Here is a 16,030-nt window from a genome sequence, read left to right as displayed (position 1 = left end):
TGGGGATGGAAATCTTCGAAGATGGGGACGGATTTCGCCGTAGAGAGTGAGAGATGGAGATGTGACTGAGTGTTGTGATTTTAGGTTTGAGGTTATGAGTTGCGATTACTGTGGACGGTTCAGTTTTCGATATATTAAGAAAAAAATCGTGTTTGGAATTTGAAAAAAAAAATACGCGTTAATACGAACGGCGCTATGTAAATCGCATTGCGATTTTCCTAATTCGCATTGCGATTTACTTAATCGCGTTGCAATTTACGTATTCGCATTGCGATTTACGTATTCGCGTTGCGATTTATGTATTCGCATTGCGAATTAGGAAAATGAATGCGAATACGTAAATCGCAACGCGAATTTGGGAAATCGCAATGCGATAGTCAGAATCGCGTTGCGAATCTGGAAACTGATTTGCGATACCGGAGATCGCGTTGCGAATTATCGATCACATTGCGATTTAGTTGGTCATTTTGGCAAATCCAAAAAAAGTTGGTTAAAATCGTATATTATAAGGCATTTTTGGTCACTGAGGTTATTTTCTCTTTTGAAATTTGATTCAATTTTAAAATAAAATTTTATTTATAATTTAAATAAATATATATAATTTTTTTATTTAATAAAATAAATATTTAATTAAAAAGTATAGAAAGTGAAATATTATCATAATAATTTTTAAATATATAAGAGATAGTTAATTAAATAGAAGCAATTTAAATATTTTTATTATAAAATTGAATTCTATCCGATTTAAACTCAATTAAAAAAAACTTGGCTTTACAAAATAACGTTATGTCAGAATTTGTCGGTCCTAAGTCTCATGTTCATCCTTCAAGTATAATAGAAGTTACCTAATTATACTAAATTGTCATTAAATGTATTAAATTATTATAAAATAATTATTACATCTAATAAGTATATAAGTTTGATAAATTTAACCATCATTACATATTAATTTGATAAAATTTTATGATCATTTAGAATAATAGTTTAATAAAATGTAATGATTATTTTATAAATTAGTGATTATTTTATAATTTTTAAAAATTATTTCACTAAATAATGTTAAGAGATTTATTATTATCTTTTAAAATCTCGAATTTAAGGATTACATATATAGGATATAAGTGTTCATTATCAAATATTTAATTTTTTTTTAAATAGATACTACTTTTTATCTACCTTGAATTTATTAAAAAATATAATATAAAAAATATTATTACTGTATTATTATTATTATTATTGGTACAAACCGTATGATTATTTGATACCATTAAAAAGTAATATATATATATATAGGGGGGGATAATAAACGTTAAGGTTTTTAGTTTTATTAAATTAATTATTAATTAAGTCTTTTGGGAGCAACCGTAAAGGAGATACCTAACCATAAAGTGAAAAGGGAATGGTCAAATTTGATTTTGGTACATCCACTATACTTGGAATTATATTTAATCCTGTACGATGACGAAATCTCGAATTAGAGAATCGTATAAGGACCAGAACTAAGATTTGACCCAAAAGGTATTGGTGATAAAACCAGGAGTCCAAAACAATTAACCGCATTTAGTTTAAATGGAGGGGAGGATTATTGGTGAATTGAGTGCCACGTGGAACAATGTAAGGAGACAATGCGGTGGATATGTATGACGTGGCTTGACGGAGGGTCTCTTGCCTCTCTGGATCCGGTAAGTCTTATCCATATTTGTGGGACCACGCGCTTAACCTTTTTTTAATTTAAATTTAAATATCTATGTGTTAGGGAGGGAAGGAAGAGATTGGATAAGATCTTTGTCTCCACTTTTGTCTAATCTTTTCCTAAGTTGCAATCAATGTACTAATTATCGGTTAAATATTATTTTTTATGAGTGTAACAATGTTTTTATATTTTTTTATTATGATTAAATTAAATCTTATATATGTATATTGACATTTTCTGAATTGATCTGTATTTATATTGACTCGTATTATAGACACATAATTATATATATATATGAACATTATTTTTTAAAATTGATCAGATAATATTTTGAGACAAAATGTTTTTTTTAATATAAGATAATAGAGTGATTAATTTTTCATCTAAAACAAATGATATTATGTTTCACGAAAACGCCCATAAGACGCATCAAAAATACGAAATGTTCAATATTATTGGGGAGATCTAATTTAACGAGCATAGATGGGGTCTGGAAAAGATGTATCATCTAGAACAACACATCAACTTATAATATTTATTTTATTAAAAATGATCTTTACAGCTAAGATGAGTCTCGGGTCAAACAAATTGAATGGAATTTAATATAATTATAATGTAAGAAATTAATTGTTGTTAAACACGAAGAGGTGGTTGGTGGGAGTCATCAAAGTGTCTATGTTTTGTCTCCCGAAACTTGAACCTTTTGGTTCATTCTTTCCAGGCAGATCACCGCATACTCTACTCTAACAATCAAGTAACTTATAAGATTAACTTTTAAAAAATATTCATATGATTTAAATCTACTGACCAATTAATTTAAATATGAAATTATAAATATCTACTATAAAGACAATTTCTTTAACTTATAATATTAATATTATTTACAAAATTTAATACATCATCTTATTATATTAATAAATAATTAATTCGAAGTCAAATCTACTTCAATGTCGATAATTGTTACCATGCTATTTTTTTTATTTCAGTCTGTTTTTATTTATATATAATATCAGAATTCAAATTTTTAATATTATTTAAATATTTATATATTTTAAGAAATAAAACTATCATTTTTTAATCACACTAGATTTATTAAACACAGGACTCGATCAAAATTTAACCTCAAAAATAATACCACTATCATGCGCTAATTAATCTAACTAAAAAACTACAAAAAATTTCAATTAATTTAAAAATTAATCAAACTTTGTTTGGTTCAACTAATAATTAAAAATAGAGAAAATCGCCTCAGTGACCAAAAATACCTTATAATATACGATTTTAACCAATTTTTTTTGGATTTGCCAAAATGACCAATAAAATCGCAACGCGATATAAAAATCGCAACGCGATTTAGAAAATCGCAACGTTAAAAAGAAAATCGCAACGGTCAAAAGAATAGTTAAAAAAATTTTGTTTCTTAAGAATTTTCTCTAAAAAGATAGTATCCGCGCGGACGTGTCGAAGACACGTATTACCACGACCACGACCACGACCACGACCACGACCACGACCACGACCACGACCACGACCACGACCACGACCACGACCACGACCACGACCACGACCCGAGACGAGACGGCGGCGGCGGCGGCGCGCGAGAGTCCCCCTTGTCCTCTTTCACTCAACAAGGAAGTGCAAAATACAAGCCTTAAATACCATTCCCAATAGTATTTCCAATACTATGTGGGATTGAGCATTACCAACACTTGTTCCAAATATCATTATTCTTCATAAGTTATCATCCATTACAATATGAATTAGTCGTGTTAATGAACCAATATACCTCATTAATATATGGTATTGTTGAACAAAAGAATGATGATGATGATCTTATTAAAGACCATCTAATACGAAAGAATCCAATGCATAACCGATACCTTATTGTGAAACTAATTCACATAGAGGTTGTACGTGAAAAAAAAATCTTTTACTTTTATAGTAAATATCTATCTCAATAATTTTAATATAAAAAATATATTTTTTATTTAATAATAGAATTATTTCATGTATTTATCAAGTTATAATTTTAAATACTTATTAAAATGAATTAATTTATTATCGATAATTCATATTGTAATGGATGATAACTTTTGAAGAATAATGATATTGGGAACAAGTGTTGGTAATGCTCAATCCCACATAGTATTGGAAACACTATTGGGAATTATATTTAAGGCTTGTATTTTGCACTTCCTTGTTGAGTGAAAGAGGACAAGGGGGACTCTCGCGCGCCGCCGCCGCCGCCGTCTCGTCTCGGGTCGGGTCGTGGTCGTGGTCGTGGTCGTGGTCGTGGTCGTGGTAATGGTAATGGTAATACGTGTCTTCGACACGTCCGCGCGGATACTATCTTTTTAGAGAAAATTCTTAAGAAACAAATTTTTTTTAACTATTCTTTTGACCGTTGCGATTTTCTTTTTAACGTTGCGATTTTCTTTTTTACGTTGCGATTCTATAAATCGCATTGCGATTCTCTCAGTCGCATTGCGATTCTCTCAGTCGCATTGCGATTTTCTTCTAGATCGCGTTGCGACTCTCTCAATCGCATTGCGATTCTATCAATCGCATTGCGATTTTCTTCTAAATCGCGTTGCGAACTTGGAAGCTCGCGTTGCGAACTTGGAAGCTCGCGTTGCGATTTTCTTTTGACCGTTGCGATTTTCTTTTTAACGTTGCGATTTTCTAAATCGCGTTGCGATTTTATTGGTCATTTTGGCAAATCCAAAAAAAGTTGGTTAAAATCGTATATTATAAGGTATTTTTGGTCACTGAGGCGATTTTCTCTTAAAAATAATAGGTTGAAGAAAAAAATAAATTCAATTTTAACTAATTATAATTTAATTCAGTCGGTGATCGTATTAACCGTTGTAGACAACAATGGGTATTATAGCAGGATAGAAAGAATATATAGTTCCTTTGTTCCTCTGAACAAGCCCATAGTCCAGAATCACGTAGATTCAAAACAAAGCAGATAAATGGCAAAAATAACCCAAAACTTCAGCCCGTGATGTAAATATGGTATAATCCCCCAACCTCCAAAATCTGATCACATTATAGCCATTCTTTGCACTCACAGCAACCCCGCTTCCAACAGATTCCTCCGTCTTAACGTCTCGTCCACCAGCTTGAACGTTTTCTTCACCACCTTCTGGTCCAGGGCAGTGGTTCTGTAGACCTTAAAGACTCGATCCACTCGATCGGGGGCTGTGCTTTGGAAATACAACTCCTCGAATTTCTTCTTTATAAACCTGGAGAAAAAACTTTGTCAAGAGGATTAAAATCAATTAATTCCCGGCGTTAGGAGAAAAACGCTCACTCGAATGCATGCTCAATCTCTTGTTTTCCGGCTGAAACTGGTTGGTAGTCTTTGAACCACTCGCATACATTTAATGGAACCTACAGAATTTAGAACATATCACAGTCTGTGGTAATGCTAAGCTTTCAACATCCGGAAAATGTTCTACTGTTCCGATGGACTCACCTTTAGAACCTTCTTTTCGAATATGTCAAATTTGTTGAGAAACAACATAAATGACGTTTTCTGCACAGAATCATAAAAATCAAGATAAATCCGGGTTCTTCTGTAAATGTATGTTTGTATGTATATATAATATGAAGAAAACCTCGAAGCATGGTTGCTTTAAGACCCAGTCGAAGAGTTCTTTTGTCTCCATCATCCGGTTCTTCTGTTCATCCTCGAAAAGAGTTTGATCATACCTAGAACGGCAAGGATTATGAGGCTAAAATTTCGACGTGCAGACAGACAACACGACTTTGCTGATGGAAAAAACCGGAAAAAGGATCATACTCGTTAATAGCAGCACAAAATATCACAGCTGTAACTCCCTCGAAGAGATGGATCCATTTCCTTCTCTCGTTTCTCTGGCCTCCCACATCAAAGAGTCTGTATACTTCACCGCTTTTCTTATTCTCCCCTACAGGGCTGCAGATCAGAGGTGATAAGCAACACGAGTTAATATCCAGTATCTAAGGTCTAACCATCGATTTATGCCATCTGATTAAAGTTACAATGAGCAAAGATCATGTCACGAATGAATGCCGACTTCTCAGTATTTGCAGAGGCAAAGGAGGGATTAGATTTTTCACCTGAACTGGATTTCGACAACACCAGTTGTACGAACTCTTGCATATAGAACATCCTCCTGCAATACAAACAGATTAGAAAACTGACAATAATGCCATGTCGACCGACAGCTTATATGTTTAAATAAAAGAAATATAGATCCGGACAAAAAAATAATTTTCAATGTTCGTTGCATCATGATTCGTGCATGCTCATCTTATGTGAGCAGGACATGTTCCTGCACCACTCCAACATTCTTCAAGAATTCTGAATTCTAAATACCTTTGTTGGGACATAATTTGCATCCGACAATCTTTGCAAATTTTCCATGAAATAATGAGTACAATCGGGAACTTGAAGCTCAATACCGCGAGCATACGTCTCCTAAAAGTGCATATGGAGTGAATCAGTATTAAAATCCACAGTCAACAACAACCTCCTAACGTCGAATATGTGACAGAGATAAGTAAAATTAGCTTTATATCGTTCATAGACAGTGATTACTTGAATTGCAGAATCTTTCCATAGCTCTCCTATCTCCTCTGCGAGTTCTCTATTTAGACGTGGGTAATCCAACCTGCTTCCAATTTCCGATAGTTTCTCTCCAATAACCTGAAAAAGAACACGATTATATAATGTCTTGAACACGGATCAAAAGTTGATTTATTTGAAAAAGAAAAGAAACCAATCAGAATGCAGACCTTATTTTCACTGGATAAAACATATTTGGAAGAATTGACATCATTATGAGCAAATTCCTTCGATCCATCATATAGAATCTGTTGAGTCATGTAAAGCACAATTCAAAGCGTGGATAAAAATCGTTCTCATAACAGAAAGTAACCTTCTCATCACAGATAACCAACACCGGGCACCATTATATATTTATCTTATACAAAAGGGAAATAACCAACACACCCTTTTTCAGGTTTTCCGTACTTTTATAGTCTGATAGATATTGGCATCGATGACTGATACATAGCTCTTTAGCTCTGCCTCGTCAAAGCCGGTTTGGAAAAGAAGCTTTATCTGCAGACAAGTCATGTAGAATGTAACAAAGTTACACATATTCGATAAAAGTAGACAAAAGGCTGACAATTTGTCTTACCTGCTTAAAAATTGTCGACTTCCCTGATTCACCAGCACCTTAAAAACAAAATAATTTAAATCATTCATGGATCTCGGTTATAAAAAAATTGCGCAACACAGGTCATGAATAAAAACAATTAATTACAACACCAATATGCCATATCCAAGTCCCCAAGGACGCCAACTAAGAGAGATTATTTTCCATACACAAAGCACATGACATTAATTATAATCGTTTCATTCCCGTAAATTTGGATACTGAGGAAAATAAACCTACGGCTACGGATGATTCCATTTCAATGTCCTTAACCGTTAAGAATGAGAATTTAACAGTCAAACTATATAAAGCAAAACAGTCTAAGTTGTACGCACCAAGAAGTAGAAGCTTCTGGATATGCTTTTCAGCCTTTGTTTCTTGTTCGATTCTCCTTTCGATTTCAGCAGCCTGCAAAAGTACAAACTATAAATCAAACAAGACCTACATATTATATAAACAAAGCTATATCAAGATAGTTCGCCCAATTCTAATCCGTAAAAGGGTGACAGTTGATGTATATAAACTGAGGTCCACCTGTGCATTCTCCTCAATATCCGCTTCTGCATAGTGGCGGTTCTTGCTGCAAAGTAAGCCCATATTGTGTAGAAAGTTGACAGCATAGAAGATGCATGAATCAATATCAAAACGGCTTCTTATTTGTACTTGCCACCCACAGCATTTGTACGATCACGTATTTAAGCAGACCTAAGCAGAAAGCCAACAATAGTTAGAGCTGTCCTCTTACAAGAGACCTCAAGTAAAAAAATCAAGAAATCACTTGAATGCTCTTCAGAAACTTTCAGGCATCCACCCCCCCCCCCACAATTTTTATTTGAAATACTTAATAAACCCTTATATTTTTTAAGTTTAGCAATTTGAACCCTCCTGATGTTCGATCCTGGCTTCCTCCATACTTTAAAACAAGTTCAAGGCCACAAATAATAGCAAATTTCTAGTACTAGATACATGGATTAGATCGACAAAGCATTCAAACAAGGGGAAGCATAGGTTATATAGCATGTTAGATTCGATTGCAACTCGTATTTAAAACAGCAAATCAGTGATCAAATTACAGGTCACTTTACACATGAACAACTAATACACCATACATGAATGCTCATATCTGAACTCAACATTAACACAAACAATCAAGACACCAACCTTTACATGTTTTATGAAGCTTCAACCCCAAATTTCCCATGGAAGGTTAGAATCAAAGAAAAGTGTTAAGCTTTATCAAATAAGCTAAAATCACAATCTCACCAACAATTTAACAAGAGCTACAAATCCCAGCTGTTCATCTTTTCACTTTACCATAATAAACAATGAAAGCAAACCCAGAAAAAAGAAGGCCAAAATGCTAAAACAATCAGCCCTGATCTAAACCCAACAAAGCCAACAAAGGGATCTCCAAATTCAAGGCAGAGAGAGCAAGAACATCTAAAGAAAAATGGTTATAACTTCAACAAAATGCAAACAAGAGAAGAAAAGGAAACTTACCCAGAAACGATAAGAGGGGTCTGGTGAGGTTAATGGAGTAGAAGGGATGGATTTCGACAATTGGGGCAGGGGGCAGGCTGACAGAGACAAATAGAGAGAGAGAGAGAGAGAGAGTTATATAAAGAAAAATGCTTTTACTTTGTTTCTTTATGTTGCTGAGTACGGATTATGTTGATTTTATTAGGATTAATAAAGAAAGTTTGAAGCTTTGTTTAAGGTTAAGAGATTTTTTAAAGAGGATTCAACAAAGAAGGAAAGAAAGAAAGCCGAAAGCTGCAAGCAAAGGGCTTATCTTTCTTCAACTCTAATAATCTTTGGTCAAAGTTCTAGAAAGATGTGTAGCCTTCATATGAGTTGTGAATAAATTAATGGGGAAAAATGTCAATAATAATAGTATTTTATATGAGGTTTCTTGGGGAAATACATTACACGCCTAGACTAGACTCTGCTGCTGCTATTTCACCCATTGCTATTCTCTATTTTGTTTCTTTGATTGTTCACTCTGATTTCCTCTGTGTTCACAAAGTCTGCATACATTTTTGACCAAAGAAACTTACTTTTCGGTTTTATATTGATTTTACTACAAAGAAATGTTGATTTTTTTTTGGGGGAGGGGGATTTTCGGTATTGTAAATGGATTTTTTATATATTTTAAAAGTAAATAAGATCTCATTAAAAATTCTTTCATAAGTCGATCAAATTAAAACTTAACCACAATAACGAAAACAAAAAAAATACCCAAAATTAAAATCAATAAATTAACGCCATACGACATTCTATACAACTTAAGTAACAAACGTCAACCCTAACTTAAATAAAAAAAATTATAAGTAAAATAACATAAAAAATCATTATTTTAAAAGTAATTTTGTCACAAATTATAAAAACTACAAATAACTAAGTAATAGGATAAAACTTTTAAAATTTTAACAAAAAACGAAACAGTTGGTAATATGACAGCAAACCAAAAGTAGATAATGATATTTTTTTTACAGATCGAACGTACCTTAAGAATAAAGTAAGTAAAACTTATTCAATTTGGAAAAAATTGAGTTAATTAAATTAAATTATTTAATTTAATAAATAATTTTTTTGATTTTCAAAATTGATTAACAAACTAATATAAATACGTTTTAGATCATGCCAAATTCGGAAATGAACAAATTAACACTCAAAACAAAAAATCACAACAATCTTCAAATTTTCAACATATATAAAAAAAGCCTTTCTATAAGTTTTAAAATATAAAAATTATAAAATTATATAATATTGATATTTTTTTTAAAAAAAATTCAAAACAATTTAAGTTATATGAAGAGTTTATCATACTTATTCCTCTTGTTTTATTTTATTTTTCCTTTGAAAGAAGTTTTTGTATATATACTGTTTAATTTATGTGTTTTAACTTGAAATTTAGTTAAATTTTTAACAAAAATCTATATTAAAAAACAATTTGAATAAATATTTTAAATTTAACTTGATTTAAATTTTATAAATTCGGTTCAACTTAGAAAAAAAATTAATTTGAATACTAAAATATGACTCATCTTCATAACTAATTTATTTTTTTAATTTATTTAACTTGATCAAATATTTATATATAATTAATATATTTTATTTTATTTGAAAGGTAATATAATTAAAATAAAAAAAAAACTTAATATTTTACTATCAATGTCAACATTTGGGAAGGCCCAAGTCAGGAATTGTATATTTATTGGGCTTTAGCCTACATGCAAGTAAGAACAGAGAGCTTTTGTTAATGGGTTCGCTTTTTGCTCTTTTAAAATAATTCTAACTAAAGATTTTATGAAAAGGATTAATTATATTTCAAGAAGAAAAAAAAACATTTATATTAGATACATATCTAAATATAAATTATGTTTTATATATATATATATATATATATATATATATTATGAGTAATGTGAATAGTGAAGATAATTTTGGAAGATTGTGTTAATCTCATGGGACAACGTCCACTTTTAAAATTACACCAATTGGACGAAGGTACTTATAATACAATAACTTCTACTACGACATAATAATTTATATTATTTTATTTATTTATTTGTTATAATAATTTACCATTATCAATACTAATATTTTATCTTGAAACAGTTATTTATTAAGGGATTTAGAGGGGCTATGGCCGCTCAATTTTTTTTTTTATATAATATCATTTTAATTCTTTTAGTTTTAAATATTAATCAAATAAAGTTTTTATCTTTTTTTTTAAAATTTAAATACTTAATAAATCTTTATTCTTTTGATGTTAAATAATTTAATTATTCTTAATATTTACCATAGTTTTGCCATTATCTAAAATTCATAATCATTTGAATTAATAACCTCTTATAATATTCTTTATAATATTTAATATAAGTTAATCAATCAATAGATCAAATATTGTAGTTAAAAAAATATAAGTGATATGATAAGGTCTAAGTTAGCAATAGTTGATGGTAGGCAAGACGCCGGTTACCTTGCTTGACAAATAAGGAACATTAAGGTGCCAAGCCAAACCATATCATCTTCTCATGCATACAACAGCATCAATGATTGAACAAATAACACATGAAAACTTGCCAAAAACCCTAATCCAATTTCATGAAACATTCATGTTCTTTGAACTTGCCCCTATACACTGAATCTAGAAACTCAACCTCCTTGACCAAACGACCTAACGATAAACGTAAATCTCACATTGATTAGATATTGACATTTCTAAATGTTTAAATATTTTTTAAATATGATGTGATTTAAATTTTGGGAATGTTTTAAGAATATTATTTAATTATTTTTATAATTATTAGTATTTGATATATTAAGTATTGTAAATCAGGCAAATTAACACTGATAAATACAAGATAAGAAAACGAACAAGTAGAAGATGTTATTACGTCGTGGGTAGTCCACCGTCTTAAAAGTGAATTCGTCCCGAACGATGTAATCGTAAAACGGACGATCGTCCCCCAAGATTAACATAGTACTATGTCATTTCCAAACCCAATATAATAAGTTGAAGCTCAATTGATTAGTCGTTTATTGAAAGCAAAAAGACAAAAATGGGTAAAAAAAACTCCGGAAACCAATAAAGTAGCAAAGGCTTAGAGGAAGAGAAGAAGGCTAATAAGGGATGAAGAATGAATGAAGGACTTCCTTGCATAGATTTAAAATATGGGCTAATCTGGAAAAGAAATTGAAAAAAAAAAGCATCCCAAACTGATAAACTAACAAAGGCTTTGAGGAAGAGAAAAAGGCTAATAAGTAATGAAGAATGAATGAACCCATATCAAGCTGAACAGATGACATACGTGTATGGGTTAAAGAAGATGATAAGATGTATTCATCGATATCTTTAGGGGTTAAAGAAGATGTCATAGGATGTAATTACATCACCAACGTGACACATGGATGAATTTATAAAACTTTCATCTTCGAAAGAAAGAAAATAAAATAGAAAAAAATTAAAACTAACATGAATGACACATGAATTACATGTCAATTTAAAGCAGTCTATATTAGAATATACTACTTCCATGTCACCATTCCATTTATGATTTAACACCTGAATGGTAAAATAAGAACAAATCGAAAGTTCAATGAGTAAATTAGTAATTTTTAAATTTTATTGGCCAAAATAGGAGTTAAGAAGAAAATTGAGATGTAATTTTGTAATTTACCCTTTGTTATATTTTACAAGCGGATAAATAAGATAAAAAAAACATTAAAAAACGTTAAAGAGATTGTCGATAATACATTGATGATTAAGGGTCGAGAATTCCGATGTTTCGTGTAATTTACTTTATATATAATTATAATTATAAATTTAAATTATTATAAAATATTTTAGAACTCATTTCGTTCATGAAATTTAAAAAACTAATCATCAATAAGATGGATAATTATGGTGTACATTGCCATTAGAATAAAAAAGAAATTCTATAAACTGGTTTAAAATGCTTAACATGTGCTATTTTAGTTTTCTTTTTAATTCTTCAAAAAAAATATTTATTATTTATTTGAGCATATCAGTATATCATTTAGTTGGCATTGCTAAGTAACTATATATTTTGCCATCTAATTGAACTCGTTGTTATTATAATCGAACATTGCCAATTAAATGTAATTGATGGCGTGGATTTAGAGGCAGACAATTAACTTTTTTTTTTTTTGCTTTTGTAGGGATGATTATACGTTCTAGATCTCATATATTGATCTTATAAAATTATTTAAAATTATAAAAAAGTTATTCTTTATATATTTAAGATAATTATAATAATAAAACTCTTATCTACATTTTTCCAATTAAGTCTCTATTCTACCGAATAAAAGTATATATGTATATCTATGTCGGGATGAATTGAATTGAATAGAATGAGTTTTACCCTAAAACAGGATCAGATCAGATGAAATTTCCCTAAAATTGAGTCGAATTATATAATAAGTAGATAAGAGTAATACTTAAACTGATAAAAATCCAACTCTGCTTAACCCGACACATACTTATCTCTAAGCACACAAAAAATTGTTATCATGCCAAACATGTTTATATATATTAACATTCTGGTATCAAGGATTCTTTTTAATTCAGTTTCATCTCTAAATTTTCCCCATTTGTGATGTATATTATTTCAATTCTATAAAATATTATAAGAATATAACACGTGACACATAATTATCTTAATAATGGAATAGTCAAAGTGTTCTAGAATCATTCTTGACAAAATTGTATCTAGTTTATATAAAACACATTCTTGGAATTTCTTCCTTGTCCGGTTGGTAACAACCCTAATCCTCGACTTAGAGATTATTTATTTACTTCAGAATGATTAAGCGCTGAATGATTCAAATGCTGAATGATTCAGAGGCACTGTATGAATTATCTCTGAATGTGATATGTTGTTTGATAATGGCTCTGAATCATTCAGAATGTACTTTGATGTTGAATCATTCATCACTGTTTTGTTGAATCAGTCAGCACTGAATCATTCAGAGGTGAGAAACAAACACGCTGAATGTTGAACCGTTCAACATTCAGCGTTGAATGGTTCCATTCAGAGCCAAACAAACAACCCCTTAATCCCCTAACCATAGGCACCATTTAATAACAATAATAATATTAATATTGTGTAGCAACCATTATATATAAATTGAAAAATACGTTTAATAGAAACCGTACTTCAAATTCCGTTTAACTCGAAAAGTTTACGATACAATTTATTTATAAATAAATTAAAATTAAGAAAAAATATGAATATATGATAAAAATACATGCTTGTATATAAAGAGGGTTTAGTGTATATACGCTTATATATGTACTTCGGATTTTTTAGATTATGTGATTTTCAATTTTTGTGATATTATACCGAATATAGTAAAAAAAATTCTTCTTTATTCGTGATTTTTCTTGTTAATAATTTTTCAAGTAAATTCGCATTTGTAGTTTAAGTTGGATGAAGAGAAAATAATAATAATAATAATAATAATAATAATAATAATAATAATAATTGAAGACTTTAATATATACATAGGATGTGGTAAGAGTAGTAGGTAAGTGAAAGAATCAAACATTGAAACTACTTTAAAGAGTCTCATTAGCCTTCACCAAAGTCCACAAGGCCCTGGAATTTTTTTCCATTTCCCCCTCATTTTCTTGGACTGTTTCTGTTTGTTTCTTCAGAAAAAATAAATCCCAAATTATTACAAATCCTTTTACACACACACAATGGCTGTGAAGAAGGTTACATGGAAATCTCTAATATTAATCTGTTGCACGAGCAAGGAGTCTTCTGTTGATTCTGTTACTGGGAAAAAGGTTTTGAAACCATGTCAGTTCCAACGATTATCACTTTCGGATGTCGCTGATCCAAGCTCACGGATTGGTGTCGACGATCTCCCGGTGTCTCTTATCGGCTCGAATCTTCACGTCTTCACTTTATCCGAGCTGAGGCTAATAACCCATAATTTCGCACGGTGTAACCTGCTCGGTGAAGGCGGGTTCGGACCGGTTTACAAGGGGTTTGTCCACGACAAGCTTAGGCCTGGGCTAGAGGCTCAGCCTGTGGCTGTGAAGGCACTTGACTTGAATGGCTTGCAGGGTCATAGGGAGTGGCTGGTTAGTGTCTAAACTTGTGTCCATTAGATCTGATTCATAGTGTTTTATTTTAAAATTTGTGCTTTTTCAGGCTGAAATCATATTCCTTGGACAACTTAGGCATCCTCATTTGGTCAAGTTGATCGGTTATTGTTACGAAAACGAGAACCGGCTCCTCGTGTACGAGTACTTGCCGAGAGGAAGCTTAGAGAACCAACTCTTCAGAAGTATGTAACTTGAACGCTTTGTTTTTAGTATTAATTGGATATTGTTCGAGTTGTTTGATAATGTTAATTCGGTCGATTTTGCAGGGTATTCGGGGACATTGCCATGGTCGACTAGGATGAAAATCGCTTTAGGGGCGGCAAAAGGCTTAGCCTTCCTACATGAAGCTGATAAACCAGTGATATATAGAGACTTTAAATCTTCAAACGTCTTATTAGACTCGGTAAGCCCTTTTGATAAGCTCTATGTTTTCAATATTTTGTCGAAGTGTTCGATGAAAGTACTGAGACACATTGGTTCTTTTCAGGATTACAATTGTAAACTATCGGATTTCGGGTTAGCTAAGGACGGTCCGGAAGGAGGAGAGACGCACATAACGACCCGAGTGATGGGGACGCAAGGGTATGCTGCGCCAGAGTATATCATGACCGGTAAGTTGAATCGATGTCGATGTTAATGTTGATGTTAATAATTGGTTTCCAAAGTCAAACCATGTGATGGAACCTAACCCCAAAGTTTCTATGTCACTTTCAGGCCACTTGACAGTAAAGAGTGATGTTTACAGCTTCGGAGTAGTTCTCTTGGAATTGTTAACTGGGAAGCGGTCTATGGATAACATCCGCCCGAGTCGGGAGCAAAGCCTTGTGGAATGGGCAAGGCCACTATTGAGGGACCACAAGAGGCTTGACCGAGTGATTGACTCTAAACTCGAGGGACAGTTTTCCAACCGGGGGGCTCAAAAGGTGGCTACATTGGCTTACAAATGCTTGAGCCACCACCCGCAACTGAGGCCTTCGATGGGTGATGTGGTCAAGGTCCTGGGATCCGTACAAGGGTTCGACGATGAATTCGTTGGACCATTTGTGTATGTGGTGCCTACTGAAACCGATGACAGCAAAGAATTCCTTGCGAAGAAAGAAGATAGGGATTGCAACGGTGATAATGGTCTGCACCGTCGCTGTTGGCGGAGTCGGATCAAATTGCCTCTTGCTTCGGTAGCTAATGCCGAATCTCCGTGTAGCATATGACTATACCAGAATTTACATATTTAAGTTGTAGATATTGTCAAGGAAACAGATAGAGGAAAAACACGTAGAAAAATGAGTTAAACAACATACACATACATACACAGAGATATATATATACACATATATAGACACATAAGAATTCAAATATGTTTGTTGGAAAATTGAAAATAATAGTTGAAGGGTCGTTATAATTACATTACGTCCTGTCGAGATTGGATAGGCAAAAAACTGTCTCACCCAATTGTCATATATCGATCAACTTAATTACGTTTTA

The 16,030-nt window shown here is 31.9% G+C and overlaps 2 protein-coding genes across 4 annotated transcripts; one reads left to right on the top strand and one right to left on the bottom strand.

The window, feature by feature from the left end:
* Positions 1–4,558: 4,558 nt before the first annotated feature.
* LOC120149920 (guanine nucleotide-binding protein alpha-1 subunit) lies at positions 4,559–8,732 on the bottom strand. 3 transcript variants are annotated; one of them, XM_039162628.1, is made up of 14 exons: positions 8,404–8,732; positions 7,438–7,608; positions 7,239–7,311; positions 6,886–6,923; positions 6,717–6,806; positions 6,479–6,556; positions 6,282–6,389; positions 6,060–6,161; positions 5,801–5,856; positions 5,502–5,636; positions 5,317–5,410; positions 5,175–5,234; positions 5,010–5,089; positions 4,764–4,941 (listed from the first exon to the last, which is right to left on the bottom strand). In XM_039162628.1, exons 2-14 carry the CDS (start codon positions 7,498–7,500, stop codon positions 4,764–4,766), a joined length of 1,155 nt encoding a protein of 384 aa, XP_039018559.1. In that variant the 5' UTR covers positions 7,501–7,608; positions 8,404–8,732. The 3 variants fall into 3 exon arrangements, with proteins under 3 accessions (XP_039018561.1, XP_039018559.1, XP_039018560.1); XM_039162629.1 differs by lacking the exon at positions 8,404–8,732 and adding an exon at positions 8,241–8,259; XM_039162630.1 differs by lacking the exon at positions 8,404–8,732 and having other exon boundaries at positions 4,559–4,941; positions 7,438–7,500.
* A 5,307-nt stretch (positions 8,733–14,039) lies between these two features.
* Positions 14,040–15,806, top strand: LOC120149915 (serine/threonine-protein kinase RIPK-like). Its single transcript, XM_039162623.1, has 5 exons — positions 14,040–14,524; positions 14,595–14,730; positions 14,815–14,951; positions 15,036–15,159; positions 15,263–15,806. The coding sequence occupies exons 1-5, from the start codon at positions 14,135–14,137 to the stop codon at positions 15,754–15,756; spliced, it is 1,281 nt and encodes a 426-aa protein (XP_039018554.1). The 5' UTR covers positions 14,040–14,134; the 3' UTR covers positions 15,757–15,806.
* Positions 15,807–16,030: the final 224 nt, after the last annotated feature.

Source organism: Hibiscus syriacus, unplaced genomic scaffold (genome assembly GCF_006381635.1).
Source record: "Hibiscus syriacus cultivar Baekdansim isolate YM2019G1 unplaced genomic scaffold, ASM638163v2 tig00111013_pilon, whole genome shotgun sequence".
NCBI classification, from domain to species: domain Eukaryota; kingdom Viridiplantae; phylum Streptophyta; class Magnoliopsida; order Malvales; family Malvaceae; genus Hibiscus; species Hibiscus syriacus.
Note: the sequence above shows the minus strand (reverse complement) of the source record. Positions and strands in the feature narration are given on the sequence as shown.